This window comes from Mugil cephalus, chromosome 3 (assembly GCF_022458985.1).
Source record: "Mugil cephalus isolate CIBA_MC_2020 chromosome 3, CIBA_Mcephalus_1.1, whole genome shotgun sequence".
Taxonomy (NCBI): domain Eukaryota; kingdom Metazoa; phylum Chordata; class Actinopteri; order Mugiliformes; family Mugilidae; genus Mugil; species Mugil cephalus.
In genome coordinates, this window is record NC_061772.1 from 12,053,003 (window position 1) to 12,070,411 (window position 17,409).

General features: G+C 42.2%; 1 protein-coding gene across 2 annotated transcripts in view; it reads left to right on the plus strand.

Annotated features, from left to right (window-relative positions):
* LOC125005394 (MAM domain-containing glycosylphosphatidylinositol anchor protein 1) overlaps positions 1 to 17,409 on the plus strand; it is a 163,056-nt gene that overhangs the window by 36,838 nt on the left and 108,809 nt on the right. For both annotated transcript variants that reach the window (XM_047580729.1, XM_047580731.1), the window contains exon 3: positions 10,770 to 10,909. In XM_047580729.1, the coding sequence (XP_047436685.1) occupies positions 10,770 to 10,909 (140 nt within the window). The remainder of the gene's footprint in view (positions 1 to 10,769; positions 10,910 to 17,409) is intronic.

The following is a 17,409-nucleotide window of genomic DNA, read 5'->3' on the forward strand; positions in this document are numbered from 1 at the left end:
CGTTAGAGCGAGCACTAAGATCTTAATGGGTTTGTAGAGAGCATTGCAGAGAGGGACGACAAATCAAGAGCCTCAGTAGCCGCTCTCAATGAATACGCACGCATTTTTCCCCGTGGGTATAAAGATTAATATATTCATCTAAAGAAGTTATTAAACAAAGAACTTTCTCTTTGTATCTATCTGTCCATCCACTGATCTCTCCATTCTGTCTGTTCAGCATGAAAAAGAAAAATCTCTCTCTCTCTCTCTCTCCTGTTGTTGAGCCTGGTCTTTATTGGGAGCCAGCACTTCATTAAATCCTAATAGCAGCTAAAAAAAAAAAAAGCTTGTGTGAAATGAAGTGTGACACATTAATGAAGTATTATTTATCAATGAGTGAAATGGCTCCAGCGGTTCATTGTGAGATTAATATCCGTATCTAAAGTCTATCTTGTTTTGACAAGCTCACGAGGGGTTCCATTTTGGATGTGAGGTAATTGCTGCCTTTCTTGCGTTTTGTCTCTCCCTCTGACTGGTGTCATCATTTAGTCGGCGTCTCTATCTCCTCCTAATGCCTTCTTCTTTTTCACCTCTCCTTAGCCTCCCTCTCCGCGTGATTCACACATCGTGCCTGTTTGGATCCTCCTATCTCTGCTCTTTTCTTTTCTGCCCGGATTGAAATCTGCCTCAGCGTTTCCCCGATGGTTACTCTTTGCCTGCCTGCGTCCCTTCTTCTGTAAATTCCAATTTTCCCATTCCAGCCACTTCACTGGCATGACCGTTAAAACAGATGGAATGCATAATATTGTGCCTCTCCTCCGCGTCTCGTCCCTGCTCAGCTTATGAGGATCCCCTGCCACACACGCACGCACTCCCTCCTCCCTCCTCCCTCCTTACCTCCAGCTCTTACTCTGACCTTTTATTCAAGCGTTTCTTCTCGCTCTCCTCTTTATCGACATCCTTTCTCGGTGCCTCCTTCCTTCCTTCCACTTCACCTGGACTGACCGCTATGCATTGTTGGCTGCTCTGCTGCAGTTTCCTTGGAAATGCACTCATCCACGTGTGTGCACGCGCGCACTTTCACTTTTGTACACACTGAGCGCGCTTCTCATTTTCTGGTGCTGTTGGTCTGGGTGTTAATGTGCATGTGTGTGTGTGTGTGTGCATCAAAAGGAGCTGGAACATTATGGTTGAATAGAATAAGTTCAGTGTGGCTGTCAGGTAGCCAGTCGATGTGAGGCATGGGAACACCACGCCACGCTGCCCCGTCTACTCCTCTGTTTCCTTTTAAATATCCAGGGTCAAGATGCTTCCCCTTCTTCTTCCCCTTCCCGCTCCAGAAAGCTACATTGACCAGAATAACCATATGTTACACCCAAGGTGCTTTGTGTGAGATACGCTGTGCAAACACAGAAAGAAGAAGCAACACACACACGAACAATGAAAGAAGCAAAACCTTTGCAGCGGTTTCTAACCCTCACCAGCTGTTACTGGCCTCTCTCTCACACTTTTGGCTCTTTCCGGTGCTCTCTTTTGTGTTATCTGGTCTTAACAGATGTTTGAGAAACGCAGACGTCGGAGGAAATGATGATGACGATGATGTAAGATCAAAGTGTGGAGCTTGAACATCATCTACACTTAGCGGAGACATTAGTCCAATTTCTTTATTTTAACATTTATGATGATATTTTCCTGAGTACTGTGGGATGTGACAGGATGGTAAGGATCAAAGAGGGGTGCTCAAGAGCTAGATAGCAGGGGTTCATAGTTTGCCCACCAGGGTGCCTAATTAAGCTCCATCTCATCTCATCTCATCTTCTACTACCGCTTATCCTCGCTTGGGTCGCGGGGGTGGCTGGAGTCTATCCCAGCTGACATCAGGTGGGAGGCGGGGTGCGCCCTGGACAGGACTCCAGCCTGTCACAGGGTGAACACAGAGACAAACAGGCATTCTCACTCACACCTATGGGCAATTTAGAATCAATCAATCAATCGTCTCATATTATTAAAATATTTCACAAATCGTCTTTGGGGGGTTTCGAGTTTAAAGTGAAATGTGTTTCTGTTTGCAAGGCAGGTCTAGGAGGAACTGGGGCATTATTTGTACAACATCAGAACATTTTATGCATGTAGATTGTGTACAGCTTAGATCCCACAATGTACTGAACAACAACAATTGACATATAAAAAGATGTATATATACAGCCACGACATCAAAACCATTGACAGGAGAAGTAAATAACTCTGACCATGTCCATTCCCTATGTCTCAGAATATTAGGAAGGTGGTCATAATGTTAAGCCTGATCGGTGTATATCTGTTAAATAAAATTTAAGTCCAAATACAGAACTCACTTTGCTTGACATCAAAAGTGAGTTCAAATCTCAGACTGAAGTGCCTGGAAGCAACAAGTTCAAATAACCGCTAAACCACTGCTGGCTTTCTACTCATTGCTTTCTAATCTCTAAATAATTATAATTCGTCGTGACTAATTAGGTTGCTCTTTATATGACTAAATTACTTTTAGTGTTGGCCCTTGAAAGTGTTCGTTTTCAGCTGTCCAGTTATCAGCAGTGGTGGAAACCAACTTTGCCTCTGCCAGCGTGACTGCTCTGTCAATGTAGCCACGTCTTTTTCTTTCTGCGGCAGCATGACATTGCTCTCCATGGATATTTTTTCTAAAATGCGTCGAAACAAAGGGCAAGTCAACTGTGGAAACAACATCGGCCTTGTAATATACCCATCTTCACGTCCTGTCTACGTAACATATCCCCCCCTCCACTGTGTCCTGCTCTCAAATCCAGTTTCTGTTTTATAGTACATGTATCCCTGGCTCTAGTGCCCTTACTGAGTTGCTGGCGTGTGGACCTTTGTTTCACTAAATTGTTGCAGTTAATTATATTTTCTGCAGCTGAAATAATTTTTCTAAGCAAAGTTTACTGCAGATGGCAACTCAGCATCTTAGTCTGAGATGACTCATTCAGCTTTTTGCCTCAGAGCAACATGCCCAAACTAATGATGCTACGCATCCTGACTTGGATTAATAATTGTAATGTTATCACCCTTTTGAAAATTAAAATTCCTTAAACTAGTTGTTGCTGGAGAAAGCAATAATATTACAGTGACTGTTCAAGAAAAATTAACTTAATATTAAATTTAAAATGTAATTGTTGTCATTGTTCTATATTTTTATGCTCAAACGCTAATTCAACCACTTGTTCTAATATGTTGCAGGACGCCCAGTGTCCAAATGTAGACGTAGATTTGATTTAACGTAGCAGCACAGCTTGTACATTGTACTCATGAAATCAAAAAGGACAGAAAGCTGGTGTGAAATAAACTCTCTTCTCTTCTCTTCTCTTCTCTTCTCTTCTCTTCTCTTCTCTTCTCTTCTCTTCTCTTCTCTTCTCTTCTCTTCTCTTCTCTTCTCTTCTCTGTATATTGGATGAGACAGGCTCTGTGAATGGAGTTCCCACAAAGAGAATGCCAGTCACATGTTTCTCTTTATTTTCTCCTCTTCTCCGTCCTCCCTCCTCCCTCTCCTTACTCTCCGCTGTCCGTCTGTGCCAAAGATCTAAGCGGTTTTCATCTCTTTGTCGGAACTCTCGCCCCTCCACCCCCTCCTCTCTTTATCTTTTCATCCTGGGAAAGCTCAAGTGCGGCAAACACGCTCCCGTTGAGGAGTACGAGTCGCGTATGACTGCGCTCTACAAACCCCCAATCACTTCACATCGCCACAGTGGCAATCCTCGTGCCCCTACTGCTGACTTGTCTTTTCCCTATGTCTTCCCTTTCAGCTTTTCATTAAATGCATATATTAGATTTACCTGCTTATGTAGGTGTGCTCTGTACACTGCATAAGGCCTATGATGCTTCAGTTGAGATTTATAGATTTATTTCTGGTTTTCTGGTAGTAAATACCAGAAAACCAGACGAGCAAAGAGGTAAATTTTGGAAACGTCTTTTCCAGGTTTCTTCTTTTTCTTTTTTTGTTTTGTTTCTTTGCCCGTGTTTACTTCTGCTCCCCAATGATCCCCCTTTATTAGCTTGTGCTGTCATCTGACGCTTTTGTTGATTGCACAGTGTCCTCACTATCCACAATCAAACGCACCCTGGTGTGCTATTTTCACAGTCTTATTAAAGCACTCTGCTGGCATGGATAAAGAAAAAAGTTTAATCAGGGCCGCATTTCTTGGCTCGCAAATCTTTGAATGGTGAGACGGCGAAATTCAACAGGACATGGACGGACACCATGAGGACAAACATCTCCTCCATTTTCTTGGTTGCCAGGGTGATGAATGCAGCCCATATGATTGTGTGCCCTAAAAGATATTAGAACAGTGCACTTGGGAAGTCCACACAATGAAGAAGCTGGCTGCAGCACTTTTTCTGTAGAAGGCTGCATATTATCTCTCCTAAACGAGAATAGCAATTATCATTATTTATTTTAGTAATAGCAATAATATATACTTGCACAAAGTATCACGTATTGGTTGTTTTCATTGCACGCGTAAAATGAATACTATCACAGGATTTGAGCTGGCGGGAGCTCAACAGTGCCACCCTTCCATCAGTGTATCACAATGTTATTCTCTGGTCGGGAGTGGAAGTGCACCAATAAATAATATGAAATGAGAGCAAGCTCAACGAGCAGATGCCAAGCGCTGACAGTGGGAAAAAAAATTATGCAGTGGGCAAAATATAATTGGTTGCGGGCTGAACTTGGCCCATGGGTCCCAAATTGGGCAGCCAGGTCATAGACTGTATAAACATGGACAGGGACCTGCTGCTCTAAAATGAAGCTAAAGCAAGTAGATCTCCCCCTGGGGGTCATAATCTCCACTTCCTCCATGTTAGTGGATGGGACTTGGGCCGAACTAAAACACCAAAATACACATCAAATAATTTTTTTTCAAGGATTTTTTTTTTTTTTTGGATAAGTTTCATTTTAGTTAGTTATTTGACGCTGTAGAAACAGAATGTGACATAATGGTGACCACCAGTTGCCATGCCACCCACTCCATAAAGTGGCACTTTTTCAAAAAAATAAGTGCAGTGTATAATTCAACATTTCCTTGTAACTGGTGGAAGCAGAGTGGTATTAATTAAACGAAAACGCGGCAGGGTCATCGACATCGTGGCTCCACATGCCTCCACTCTGACCGCACTGGAGACTCTGGCTCCAAACTCGCAAAACGGGAAGGAAGTGGCGACGGGTTGTGCATATTTACACAGTCTCTGCTTTAAATTCTTTTTCAAAGTTAAATAACCGGACTGCAAATGAAGATCAGCAATATCCAGAGATTTTATACACATGCTCATGTGGACTGAGCTCTTGTTTTTAAGGCTCTCTGGGTTTAGTGATACAGAGAGACGGGTATTTCTTCCGGCTACCTTTATGTGAGTGCGTAAGCAGCGAAACAGCAATTTACAGTCGATTGAAAGTGTCAAAGAGGATACTGAAGGTTAGTCCTTTCATTTATAACAGCCATTAAATGCTCATGTCAAAAGTTAAATCAATGTCTCCGATGCGTTTTGATATCTCGAGCCGCAATCGAGTCAAAATGAAAGGGATGGGGTCGTGGCATCGAGCATTTGATCTCCCTCCATCCTGTCTGCAGAGAAGAACCCTGATAAAATGCTGAGGCAACGTGAGTCGCCTGGACCTTTGGTCATGAGGCTGTTTTTGTGTGTGGAAGGCTGTGTGTGTGTGTGTGATTAGTGTTTCTCTGGGTCAAATGAACACTTCCCTCTATTGCAGTTAATCAATAAATTCTGTGAGTTATCTCTTGGGTACACACTCTCAATTACACGTTCATCCTTTCCCCCCCTTGAGTTTCCTTATCTTTCCTTTACTTATTTATCCTTTCCTTTCCTTTCTCTTGTGACGGCAGGGGAAGGGCCAAAGAATCTAAACGCTCTTTTGTGAATGAAGTGAATTGAGACGGAGCTCATCTGCATGCACGAGCAGCCTCCATAAAGTAACTGCGCATATCAATCATGTTCGGCATGTTCGACAGGATTCGCGACCTTCTAAGGGATTCCTCTCGCGATGTACAGTATGAAACGCACGGACACTCGCGTAGACACGGACACGAGTGTGTGCGCACACCCTCATTCACTCTTTCAGCCGCAATCACACACGCCAACACACACTCTGCTCAGCACTCTGTCAAGCTGTCAGTGCGGTTTGACACCAGCTCTCCTGTCTCATCATTAGTTTTAGTGAGAGATGTCCTGTCCCCTCAACAAAAACAAACATGGCAGCCGGTGACAAATCAATTAATCAGACGGGGCATTTGCCGATAGTTATATTTCACTTACAACTAATGTGCATTGAATGTCTCAGAAAAGTTTCCAATAATGCACGGGCAACATTTTCAATCAGCAACCTCCAGAGCCGTTTTGATCGATGAGTCATCAGAGTCAGATAGATTGCTGTCAAAACAGCAGCTCTCTATGACTGATGATTGTCCTCCATGCTAACTAAATTGATGGGCCGCTAAGCACACAACACTGCCTCGTTATTTGTGGTAATAACTTTCCATGTTTCTGTGTGGACCTTTGGCCTCATTTATGCATTCCCAGACTATCGTGTATCGCGGTTAAGGATCTGGTCCTTCTGCTGATGACATTTTACTTGCTTGGTTTTTGCTCTTTATTAATCAGATTTACTTTAAAATCTCACCATTCCATATTGAAAGATTCATAAAGATGTCAGTTACAAAATCTGATGATACAACCAGGGCATATTTAAAAAACATTGTATCCAACATTACAAAATGATCTTTGTGCGAAAACAAATGGGGAAATTCCACCCTAATACATTTTCAGTGATTGGAAAAAAAAACACTGCTTTAGATGGGACAGAATTATTGCACAAATATTGACCATACTGTCAAATGTAAAAAAATGTAACTTGACATGTGGTGTATTTTGAACTCTCAGATGTCCTGTACAGGATGCTATCAAACTTACCAGTGTGTATCCAGAATTTTGTCAGTGCATTCATCTCGGGGTGGTGTTCAGAAAGTCGTGTTTCAGTCCTATCCTAGATGCAGAAATATTGCTACTTATCTTTCTAATAGTCCTTTTTATTGTATCCAAACAACTAAATTCACAGTGTATATTTATAGTATATCCAGTATGTTTGTTGCAGTTGTCAGTAGCTGTTGGTTGGGAGTACAGTGTTTCTTCTTGTTTGATTATCTGTGCTGCGTGTGATTCCACATCTGTGCAGTGTTACATGTTGAGTCCTCTTGCTTCCTTTGCATCACATCTTCGTTTTGGTTTTGTCTGCAGTGCTCTGCGTTGTCCGAGGATTAACTTCCTCCAGCCAACCTCTCCTCACTGGGTCAAGCTCGTCATTGACTGTCACTTGCTTCATTCTACATCTTAAACTTATTGCCATCTACCTCAGTTTCTTCTACCTCTTTTCGTTCACCTTAAGTGCCTCTTCACATTGGTCTATTTTCAATTGCCTCATCAAATCCGCGGTTACAGTAATTTGTCTCCCGTCCCTCTTTGCCGTTCGTCTCGTTCTCATTCGTTCTGACTCTGCTGTCCTCTACTGTATGTCAGTTTTTACTTACTCTTTCAGTCTCTTCCCACCTTTTGTGCTTCTCTGTTGTTTTTCTCTCTCTCCCTTGCCTTTTTTTGTGCCCTCCCTTTTCTGCCTCTCCCTTGCTTTTCTTTGCTCCCCTTCTCTCGCAGCCTTCCTTTCTTTAGTCGATCAGACAGTTGAAGCAGCCAAGCTGCCGGAGGCGAGAGCAGACAGAGGAGCCGCTCTGTCCGACCTCTCTCCCTCTCCAGAGAGGCAAACTAATGCAGACACGCCAATAAGCTGTAAGGAGACAATTATTCACCATTTATATCAGCCCCGAGATAGTGCAGCACACTCCTGGATCCCAGATCTGTTATTCCACATTGTTTTTATATTTTTATGGGTTGTATTTCCTTTGAATGATTGGTGGAGATTAGCCTCGAGGTTAAACCTTTGCTTGTTACGGGACCAACCAATTTATTGAAAAGTAAACTAAGTGGGAAAGAATGAAGATGAATAAAAAAAATGATATCTAATCCCGCGGCAACTGCTATCAATGTGCCCGTCAGCAAGGCATTAAACCTGAATCTGCTCAGCGTCCAGCGTACAGCAGCTCTGTTGTGTGAATGCACTTAAGTATGAATTTGAGGCAGCGTGTTTTCTCAAAAGACGTGCCTTGGGTAGCGTAGCGCATAAAATCAAACTTATCCACAACATTCTCACTAAAATACACTCAACCAGGGAAAAGTATATGAGCAGCAGATGCTGTAGAACTGACAACGCAAATGCCCTTGTATCTGTCAGTGACGGCTGAGAAAAGAGACTGAAAGGACTCCTTCTGATTCTCTGATACTTTGTTAAGTTCTCCACAATACCCACTCTATATAAGAGTGCTTGTTCTTCATTTCATCACTGGACAAAAGCCATAGTGTGATTACAGAACACGGAGGTTATGAGTTGGGACTTAACTGACAGTCTTGTCTTTTCTATTTCCATTGTTCTTAGAAACTCAACCCCGCCAATAAAAAAAAAGAAAAGAAAAATTAACAAATAAATGTGGACTGGCGCACTCTATCTCAGTAACTCAAGCTCGTTTCATGAAAGAGAACATACAGAGACGGATACAGACCTCCTTTTATGACGAACTTGATTCCTGCTAATGACATTTGATTCAGTTGGTTCTTGCTCCCTATTTTCTTCTACAAAAAACACACTTTGAGGAATTCACAAAAACAAGATGATATACATAAAATTTAGACACTTTCACACATTGTGACACCAGCCTGGTCCGCTACTTGTTACACGACTTGACTTGCGCTGTATTTTGAACTCTGAGCTGTCCTACACACAACACTATCAAACGCGCCAGTGAGACAACGCACAGTAAACACCAGGAATTTTCTCACTCTTCACAAAATGTCAATGTATTCATCTGGAGATGGAAAAAAAAAACACACACACTCAGAACGTGGGGCTTCAGTCATGTCCTACATGTGGCAGTATTGCTACTAATCTTGTCAATGGTCCCTTGTATTGGAGCCAGACAACTCAATTTACAGTGCTTATAGTATATCCAGTATGTCAGTTTGTTGTAGTTGTTAGTAGCTGTTGCTTGGGAGTACAGCTTTTCTTCTCGTGCTGCATGTGAGACCAGATCTCTGCAGCATGACAGGTTAAGTCCACTTGCTTTCTTTACCAGCGTTTACCAGCTCAGCTTAGGGACACAGGTTAAAGTTTGTAATAAATGAACGTTTGTAACTTGGACCGAAATTGGACCTACAGTCTTTTTCTTTTGTATTCCCATCCTCTGCTGTTTCTTAGAAAAGCGAAAGAAGGTAAAAAATTAAAGTGGACAGACGCGCTCTGTCTCAGTAGCTCTTAACAGCTCGAGCTTGTTCCACGAAATAGAGCGTTTAGAGACAGATAGAGACCCTCCTTTTCGTGTTGAACTTGATTTCTGTCTCCATATCACGCCAACTGTTGTTACTTTTGATCGAGTTGAAGTTTAAAGTGAACAGGCCGCCCACTTTCTTCCTGTCCGCTCAATGATAACAGTTGTAGAGCACAGTGAAGATTTGTTCTCTCTGTGAATCGATGCTAATCACATCATTGTGCTCCCTGTCCCCAACGCCTCTCTATGGGGTTTCACACTCCTCTCTGGCCTTTTCCTCCTCACCCGCTGCTTCTCTCGCTCTGTCTCTGTCTCTCCCCTCCTCCCTCCTGTCTCCCCTCATCATAGGGGAGGTAAAGCCATCTGAGGCTACTCGCACGCAAGCCAGCCCTCCGCAAGGGTCAGCGCTGTGCAGACTCAGATATTGTCTACAGTTGTCGGCGGCGCAGAGAGCTCTCATCATGCGTCTATCATCCATTATTTCTGTAGCAGCTGTCGTATAGTGTTACCTCCTCAGTGTTGAAATGCAGGCCTGTGTAAGGAGCAGGGCAATTTGTTAAGAACCATTATGATGATTTGAGATGAAACCTGGCTTAGATTTTGATTATTGCACAACACAAATGTAGTCTTTTTTTTATTTTTATAAAAGGGTCGAATCAATAATAAATATGCCACACAAGTACCTACTGAACTGTAACAACGGATTGTCATGTGTTGTCATGTAAATCTTCTGAGTCACTGACAAGCATCTTCACAATGCTGTTACATTAATGATGATTGGTGGTGATATTTGGATTTGTCTCAGCTGCCCTGAGGCCACACAGTACAACCTGGGGGTCTCCCAGGCGACAATTAACAGTGAAGAGATTGCGCTGTGAGACATATTTAAAGTTGGATGTTTGGGGAGAAGCTGCATTAAAGCTAAAACTGAAATGTGCCAACCAACTGAACTGATGAAGCCCACGAAAAGTTCACAAAAAGTTCATCAGATGCTTGTTTCTTCTCGCGTCCATTTCCCTCCACACATGGGACGAGACAGGGCGAATGCGCCGCGTCCTTCCAATAAGAGACCATAAATAGTCTGCGTCTTGTCAAACACCGATGCATGCAACACACATTTTTTTCTGAAAGGCTTTGATCATGCAGATGCAGTAGTAATGTGATATATTTATTCATCTGATTCATCAATACTAGTGCTAGTATTACATACAGTATACACCCACAGCAAAGTGACCCTTTTTTTTCTGCGGCAGTGTGTAACGCATGTTCTCTTTCTCTCTGTTTGTGTTTGTGTGTCGATGTGTGGTTATATGCATGTTTCTGTATGTGTGTGTGTGTGTCTGTGTGTTGTCACAGCTCCAGCCAATGCCCAGATTGTGCACTCAGGGGCAGCGTGTAACGTCAAGGATGATAACATCAGCGAGAGAATCTACACAATCAAAGAAGGAGACACACTAGTGCTTCAGTGCATTGTTAAAGGACACCCACGGCCACAGGTAAGACCCCATGCCTCCTGCTGAGTGTTTTAACGTATACACGTAACATATACACGCTGATCCTCGCTGAGTGACTGACTTTTAAGCGAGTTAGACTCTTGCTCGTGGACACCGTAGGGGCTTTCAGATCCAACAGTTCTGGAGACTCCCAGTGGGTAACCACCAACTGGGATCTCCACTGAGAACTACAACCCTTCAAGGATCGTGAAGACTCTCACTCATGCAGTCCACGGTTGATCCAAACAAATACATAATTAAGGCTGAAACAAGGAGACTGGAAACTTCCTTGGAGACGTTTCACCAATCATCTAAGTAGTTTCTTCTTCTTTTTTTTAGCATCGATATTATGATATGGTAGCATTCACACCGCTAATGCAGCTAACAGTTGGTATAGCAGTGTCACCTCATTCTACGAGACATACAGTACAACAGCGTCTCATTAAGACACAGTAAAGCGTGGACTTCACTGATAAGACACAATATCTCCATGTTTTGTTCGGAGCTGAACCAAATATACTCAAGGTTCCTCTTTTGCTTCGAAGGTTCTTATCCCATTGTAAAGGGGAAAAAAGACTCTAAAAGCACAGTTTCCACAACAAAGTTCGTATGTGATTACTGCAAAAAAAACAAAAAAAAACAAGGTACTTCCTCTAGTTCTAAAAATTTTCCAGTAGTTTCCAACATCCAGCATGCCACACAATGAACATAAAAATGACTGATAGATGATGGAGGGTTTTTTTTTTTAGAGTTTTCTATTGAAGATGTAAGCTTTTTTTTTTCGTGTGTTTGGTTAAATCTCATAAATCAAAATATACTAATGGTTCCACACAATGGTTTATTCAAAACGGCATCATTAAAGCAACATGTGATATAAAAAATCCCTGTGGTGTTTTATGTATGAAATGATATAAAATTCAGCTCAGAACTTGCTAAACTAGATCACTTGGTTTCGCTGGTAATTTTTTTTTGAAATATAAATGGTAATGTAGATGATCTGAGCCATGTGTCTTTCTGAAAATACTATTGCAAGTCAGAGATGATTACTTTCCTAGACAATCACTGAGCCCCTGTCCTCAAGAAATTCCAATTTTTCAGACTTCTCCTACTTGTCTTGCTGGGTTGTTGTAGGTCAGGCTATCTACTCCATCTTTATATGAGTCCCATTTTCTTGACACTTTCCTTGAGCCCAGGGTCTTATCAAGCTGCTAGTGCTGTTATTATGCACGAATACCTCTTGAAATCTTGCAAAAATTTTCTTTGTTTACACGGTGCGGCTGTTTTCATGCAAGTGCTGGGGGGCAAAACATGCTGTCGGCTGAAAAGACTGCAAACTGTGACAAACTATGACACGTACGATTAGCATCAGTTACAAAACATGCCCGCTGTGGGTTAGCGTAAATTGTATGACGCATCCATGAGTCATTACTTACGTTTATGGTGTGAGTGTGCCTCTGTCTGTGCTGAGTCATGTAAGCTCTTCCTTTAGTCAGCTCACAATGACACTAACTAAAACCATACCCTGCTGCAGCGCTCCCAGTTGGATGTTGATGCCAACTGGCTGTCTGGAATCCTTTGTCTTGTTAGAGGCAGTGGTATGTGGGAGATATGCTTTGTGATTTAAAGGCACGGCTGACTGCCGATACATACATATGCAATACAAGACAAACAAGTATTTGTTCAGTTAAACAATTAGCATATGACAAATGACAACGGCGTCCAGTTCAGTGCACCACTGAATTTCTTTGTGTTGTTGTCAGCTTCATTAGGAAGCAGTGGAGGAAAAAAAGAATGACAGAAGTGCTATTATATATATATATAACAGCTCAGATTGGGTTGAACATGCTGCGCTTGAGGTGCACCCAATTAGTACGGTGAAAAAAGAGCTGGCTTCATTCCCTCACAGAGGCATATGTTATAGTATGTAAGTTATTATGTGCATGCTAGAGAAAATCACGTTTGCATTCAAAAATAATTTCATAAAAGCACACACAGGGAGAGCCATTTGCGGACACGTCTGGTCCCCTGACTTGAACTTGAGCAAAACATTCTGGACCACGGGTCTCTGCGTGGGCGCGGATGTTTGGCCGTGTGTACGCAAGCGAGCTTACAGGGATAGATGCAAAATGAATTGAGGTGACTGCGGCCAGGCTGCGTGTGTTGTGTGTATTTGTGTGGGGGTGCGTGAGGTGAGAAAAGCAGTGTTCCTCACGGGTGCATGTCCGTTGGCATCACATCAGCATGAATAAAACAGCGCCTGTGTCTGGGCCTTGTTTTCTGTTTGTTTTTATGCGTAGAGATAGATAGATAGATAGATAGATAGATAGATAGATAGATAGATAGATAGATAGATAGATAGATAGATAGATAGATAGATAGATAGATAGATAGATTCTATCACTGTTTCAGTGCGTAACAGCTATTTACTGTGACCTCACTTGCCTATACAAACTCTAGTTCTTCTCTTTCTTTACCCATCCATCTCTCTTTCTGTTACACACACACACAAATGTATATCACATTTACAGGCCGTCTGCCCAAATACAAAACTTCACCAGCACTGGAATCATAATCATTATACAAAAGGTATTTTGAAAAATACATACTACATAAGTTCATTCCCCTGGAGCAGTTCAAAGATGGAGGAAATTGCGTCAGTGATTGCTTCTTCCCTGGGTTGGTGCTGGGAGTGTATTTTGAATAATGATCACCTTCGTCCCATTGTCAGAATGTAAAATGTATGTAGTGTGTGAGCAAAGAAGACTTACACTGCCCCTGGCAGAGAGACATTGGCTGAGTGAATGCATGTGCCGAGGTTTGTGTGCATGTATGTGTGTGTGTGTCCATGAAGAAATGTGTATGTGGGCACGCACTAACAAACAAAGGCAGACAGAGACAAGGGAACCAATAACAGACAGGAGAAACACATCTTGATTAAATTATTCATGATATTGAAGAGTGACATATGTATGTAAATAGTTTGACATATTCAGAATTAGATCTCAAAATAGTAGCGGTGAGGACATTTGCTTCAGATTCTACATCAAGGCAGAACAGGTGCAGTTTTTATTGACGTTTTAAATAAATCATTTCTCCAAAGAAATCTTGTGACAATTTAATGTTCTGCTGGGAAACCTTTCGACCTGGTACTGGTGTGGACTTTACCTAGACATGTACCAACCCACCTAGACAAGACCAGATACCCCTACCCCATAGTAATGACACTCTCTGATGGCAGCAGTCATCCCCAGCAGACACACACAATAACGGTTTAGGAACAACTCAAAAAAACACAAACACAAATCCATCAATAGATCCCAAACTGATCAAGTATCTGTGGGATGATCCACAGAGGCCCCTCCCCTCAACTCAAGCTGGTCATAATGATATGCCTGACAATAATTTCACAATTATTAGATAGCTGAAGGTTTTGATTTTTAAACCACATATACAAAACCCGTTAAAGGTTAAACATAACAGGCAATTACTTCCTGCCACTGAAACATGAACTTTAACTGACCCCTGCCTCCTCACGCTGGCTGAACACAGACATACAGAGAGGAAAAGATGGATGAAACAATAACAACAGGATGCAACATTGCAGGGTCAATAAACGCTAAATTAAATGTTAAAAAGGTTATGTTGCCACCAGAGAAATGAGGAAGGATTAAAAAAAATGGTGATGCTCATTTGGATAATATGAGTGCTTTAAGTGGGCCAGGATGCTTCTAAATTTGACCTTCTGGTGCACCAGGACTTTTCCTCTCACACTGGGCATTCTCACATGTGGCCTCTCCTGTCAGTTCATAATGGGTCTTAATCTACACAACCCAGGGGACCTCCACATGTCACCCGCCTCTTTCTGTTCTTACTGGCTTTATGTGACGCTTTATGTGCCTCTGTTACTGGCCTGGTACTTTCACTGCAGCGCACATCAAAACATGGGGGACATGGGGGCTGGTGATGCATAGGTTTTTAATTTGAGTTATGAAATCATTTGCTGATACAGATTTTCTGATATGCACCAACAGGTGGAAAAGAGGAGTGCCATCACTTATTTTTTTCCACTTAAAGCACTGGATGAAGTGAAAGGAATAGAAACATTAATACAATGCATATACAGTTAACGCCCCTTCTCTTTCTCAACACTCTTTGTCCTTCTCATCTAGATTAGTAATTTCCTTTGAGATTTGGTATTCTGGCCCATTTTGACATGACTGCTTCACATGACGTATGCTGTACATTAATGCTGCATATCCCCATAAATCTTTCTTGTCGTGTCTTGAGGTTTCTTGAGGTGTTGTGGGCCTAACTTAACGAGACATCGGTGAAGGGAGGTGCACTCTTGAAAACCCCAATGATGTGCTGCATACTGCCTGCTGCTGTTGGCTAGGCTAGTTAGCTTAGTGTCTTTTTGTTGGCTGCTAGTTGGTAGCTGAATATTAGCCTGCTGGTCGGTTTTTCAGCTGGACTGGGCTTCTGAATGTGTTTTGCCTCAGATCTTGGCACAAGGGATTGTAACATCTTATCCTGTGTAATAATGAATACAGGCCATGCATCTGCATGATTTTCATCCATAGCCTAACTGCTACATGATTAGCTGATTAGATAAATGAATCAGTAACATGAAGCTGTACACGTACAACAGGTGTTTTAATTTTTATATATATATATATATATATACTAATATATATATTAGTACCATGCTTTATGTCTTTATAAATACCACCAAGAGACAAATCACCTTCAAAAGTAAGAATAAAATACGTTTGGATTGTGAGTGTGCGAGGACAGCAGTAAACAGTGAGTGTGCTGACCTCTGTCTGAGTGCGCTCTGCTAAAGTAGCACACTGCAGCATTCTGCACGGAGTCCCATTGGGGTTACAGAGTTTCCACTGCACTCTATTGGTTATATTGATAACCTGATCCTTGTCACCCCAGCTTCTCCTTTGCCCGTCTTTACAGCTTTCCTTGCCTCATCTTCTTTACCCAGATAGATTACCAGCGCCGCCGGTGAACAAAGCAATTTCTGGTGTGTTTTTGAATTACGCTCCCCTGCCGGTTTGAGTGAAAGTTACAGCTCATAAGACTTTTTGTTTCTGTCAGGAAGTGGTTTACTGCTACTTGCCATACATTTAAAAAAAAGAAATCCAAACCAGGTAGAGCACTTGAAGGTGACATTTGACTAGAGTAGCTTACAGCTGATTAGTTCTAGTGTGTGTGTTGCTTCCTTGTGTACGCTGTATGTTCTCTGACCAAGACGTCGCCATCATTTACATGGGGAAGTTTACTAGTAGACAGGACAGGAGGGAAATGGATGGAGGAATGAGAGGGCTCAAGGGGCATAATCATAGATGGATGATGGTAGAGGAACCCAGGGAGTGAGACTCAGGGTGGAGGCACGTCTCAAGAAGCTTGAGCTTCTGGTCCTCATGGTCCCTATAAAAATAGATTTAAGTTGCAGGAAGGACCTTTTAACCAAAACATGTGATGCGGTTTTGCTCTCTTAGTTTGATTTTTTAAATGTCATGTGTGAAAGTTTTCATCTTAAATTCAAACCCTCATTCACCACGAAGCAGAAACACAACAGCTGAGGAGCCACTGCAGTGAACTGGGGTACATCACATTTATTTCCGCCCTCACAGAGAAGTTTGTGCTGGCCTCTAGGTGTTGGCAATAACACAGGATGTTCAAGTGTTCTGGCGGCTTTGTGATTATTTATGAATGCGCTCCACTCGCATGTCCTCATAATCCTCTCTGTATCCGCTCTTCAGAGAAACAATACGCTTAAAAATTTGCGCTGACAACTTTTTAATACATGTATTGATAAACGCACCGACTGCAGAGCCGGCCACACTGACTCTTTAAAAACATTAGGGCTTTATATTTTATTAATCAGATAAGCTGTTTCGTAGCGGTTCAGAATCTTTTATCTGTGTCTGGTTCCTGGCCTTGGGAGAGAGCTGCTCGTGTCCCACATTTTGATGGGTCTATTTAAGATCATAGGAATACGATGCATGAGTCCTGATTGGCAGTGGATTTTCCTATATTCTGGGTCTCACTGTATTACGGGTAAAGACTAATATACTGTGTATTATTTTTTTAACGCAAGGACCATTTTGTTCGCAACAAAAAAAAAAACTTAATCTGTGCCTCCTCGGAGCGAGATGATGAAGACTTTCCAATCTACTTTTTCCACTCTTTCTCTCTCTTCACCTCTGTCAGAAGAAGGAGGATTCAATTTAGCCATGTGAGGCCAGCCCGATAAATAGCTGCTTTACCAAAAATGAGTCTGATTGAGGATTTATCCAATCCTTTATATAGACTGATTGTTTACCTTTGCCTGAGCTAGATTGGAATGAAAAGGGTCCCCCCCCACATCCATGGAGGAGAGAGAAATCTAATAATTTCTCCCTCCTGTGTGTCTTCCATTGTCTACGTCTTTCTTTTGTCCCCTTTTTGTTGGAGCCCTTTCCCTCCTACCGCCTGTGTCTTCATCACTC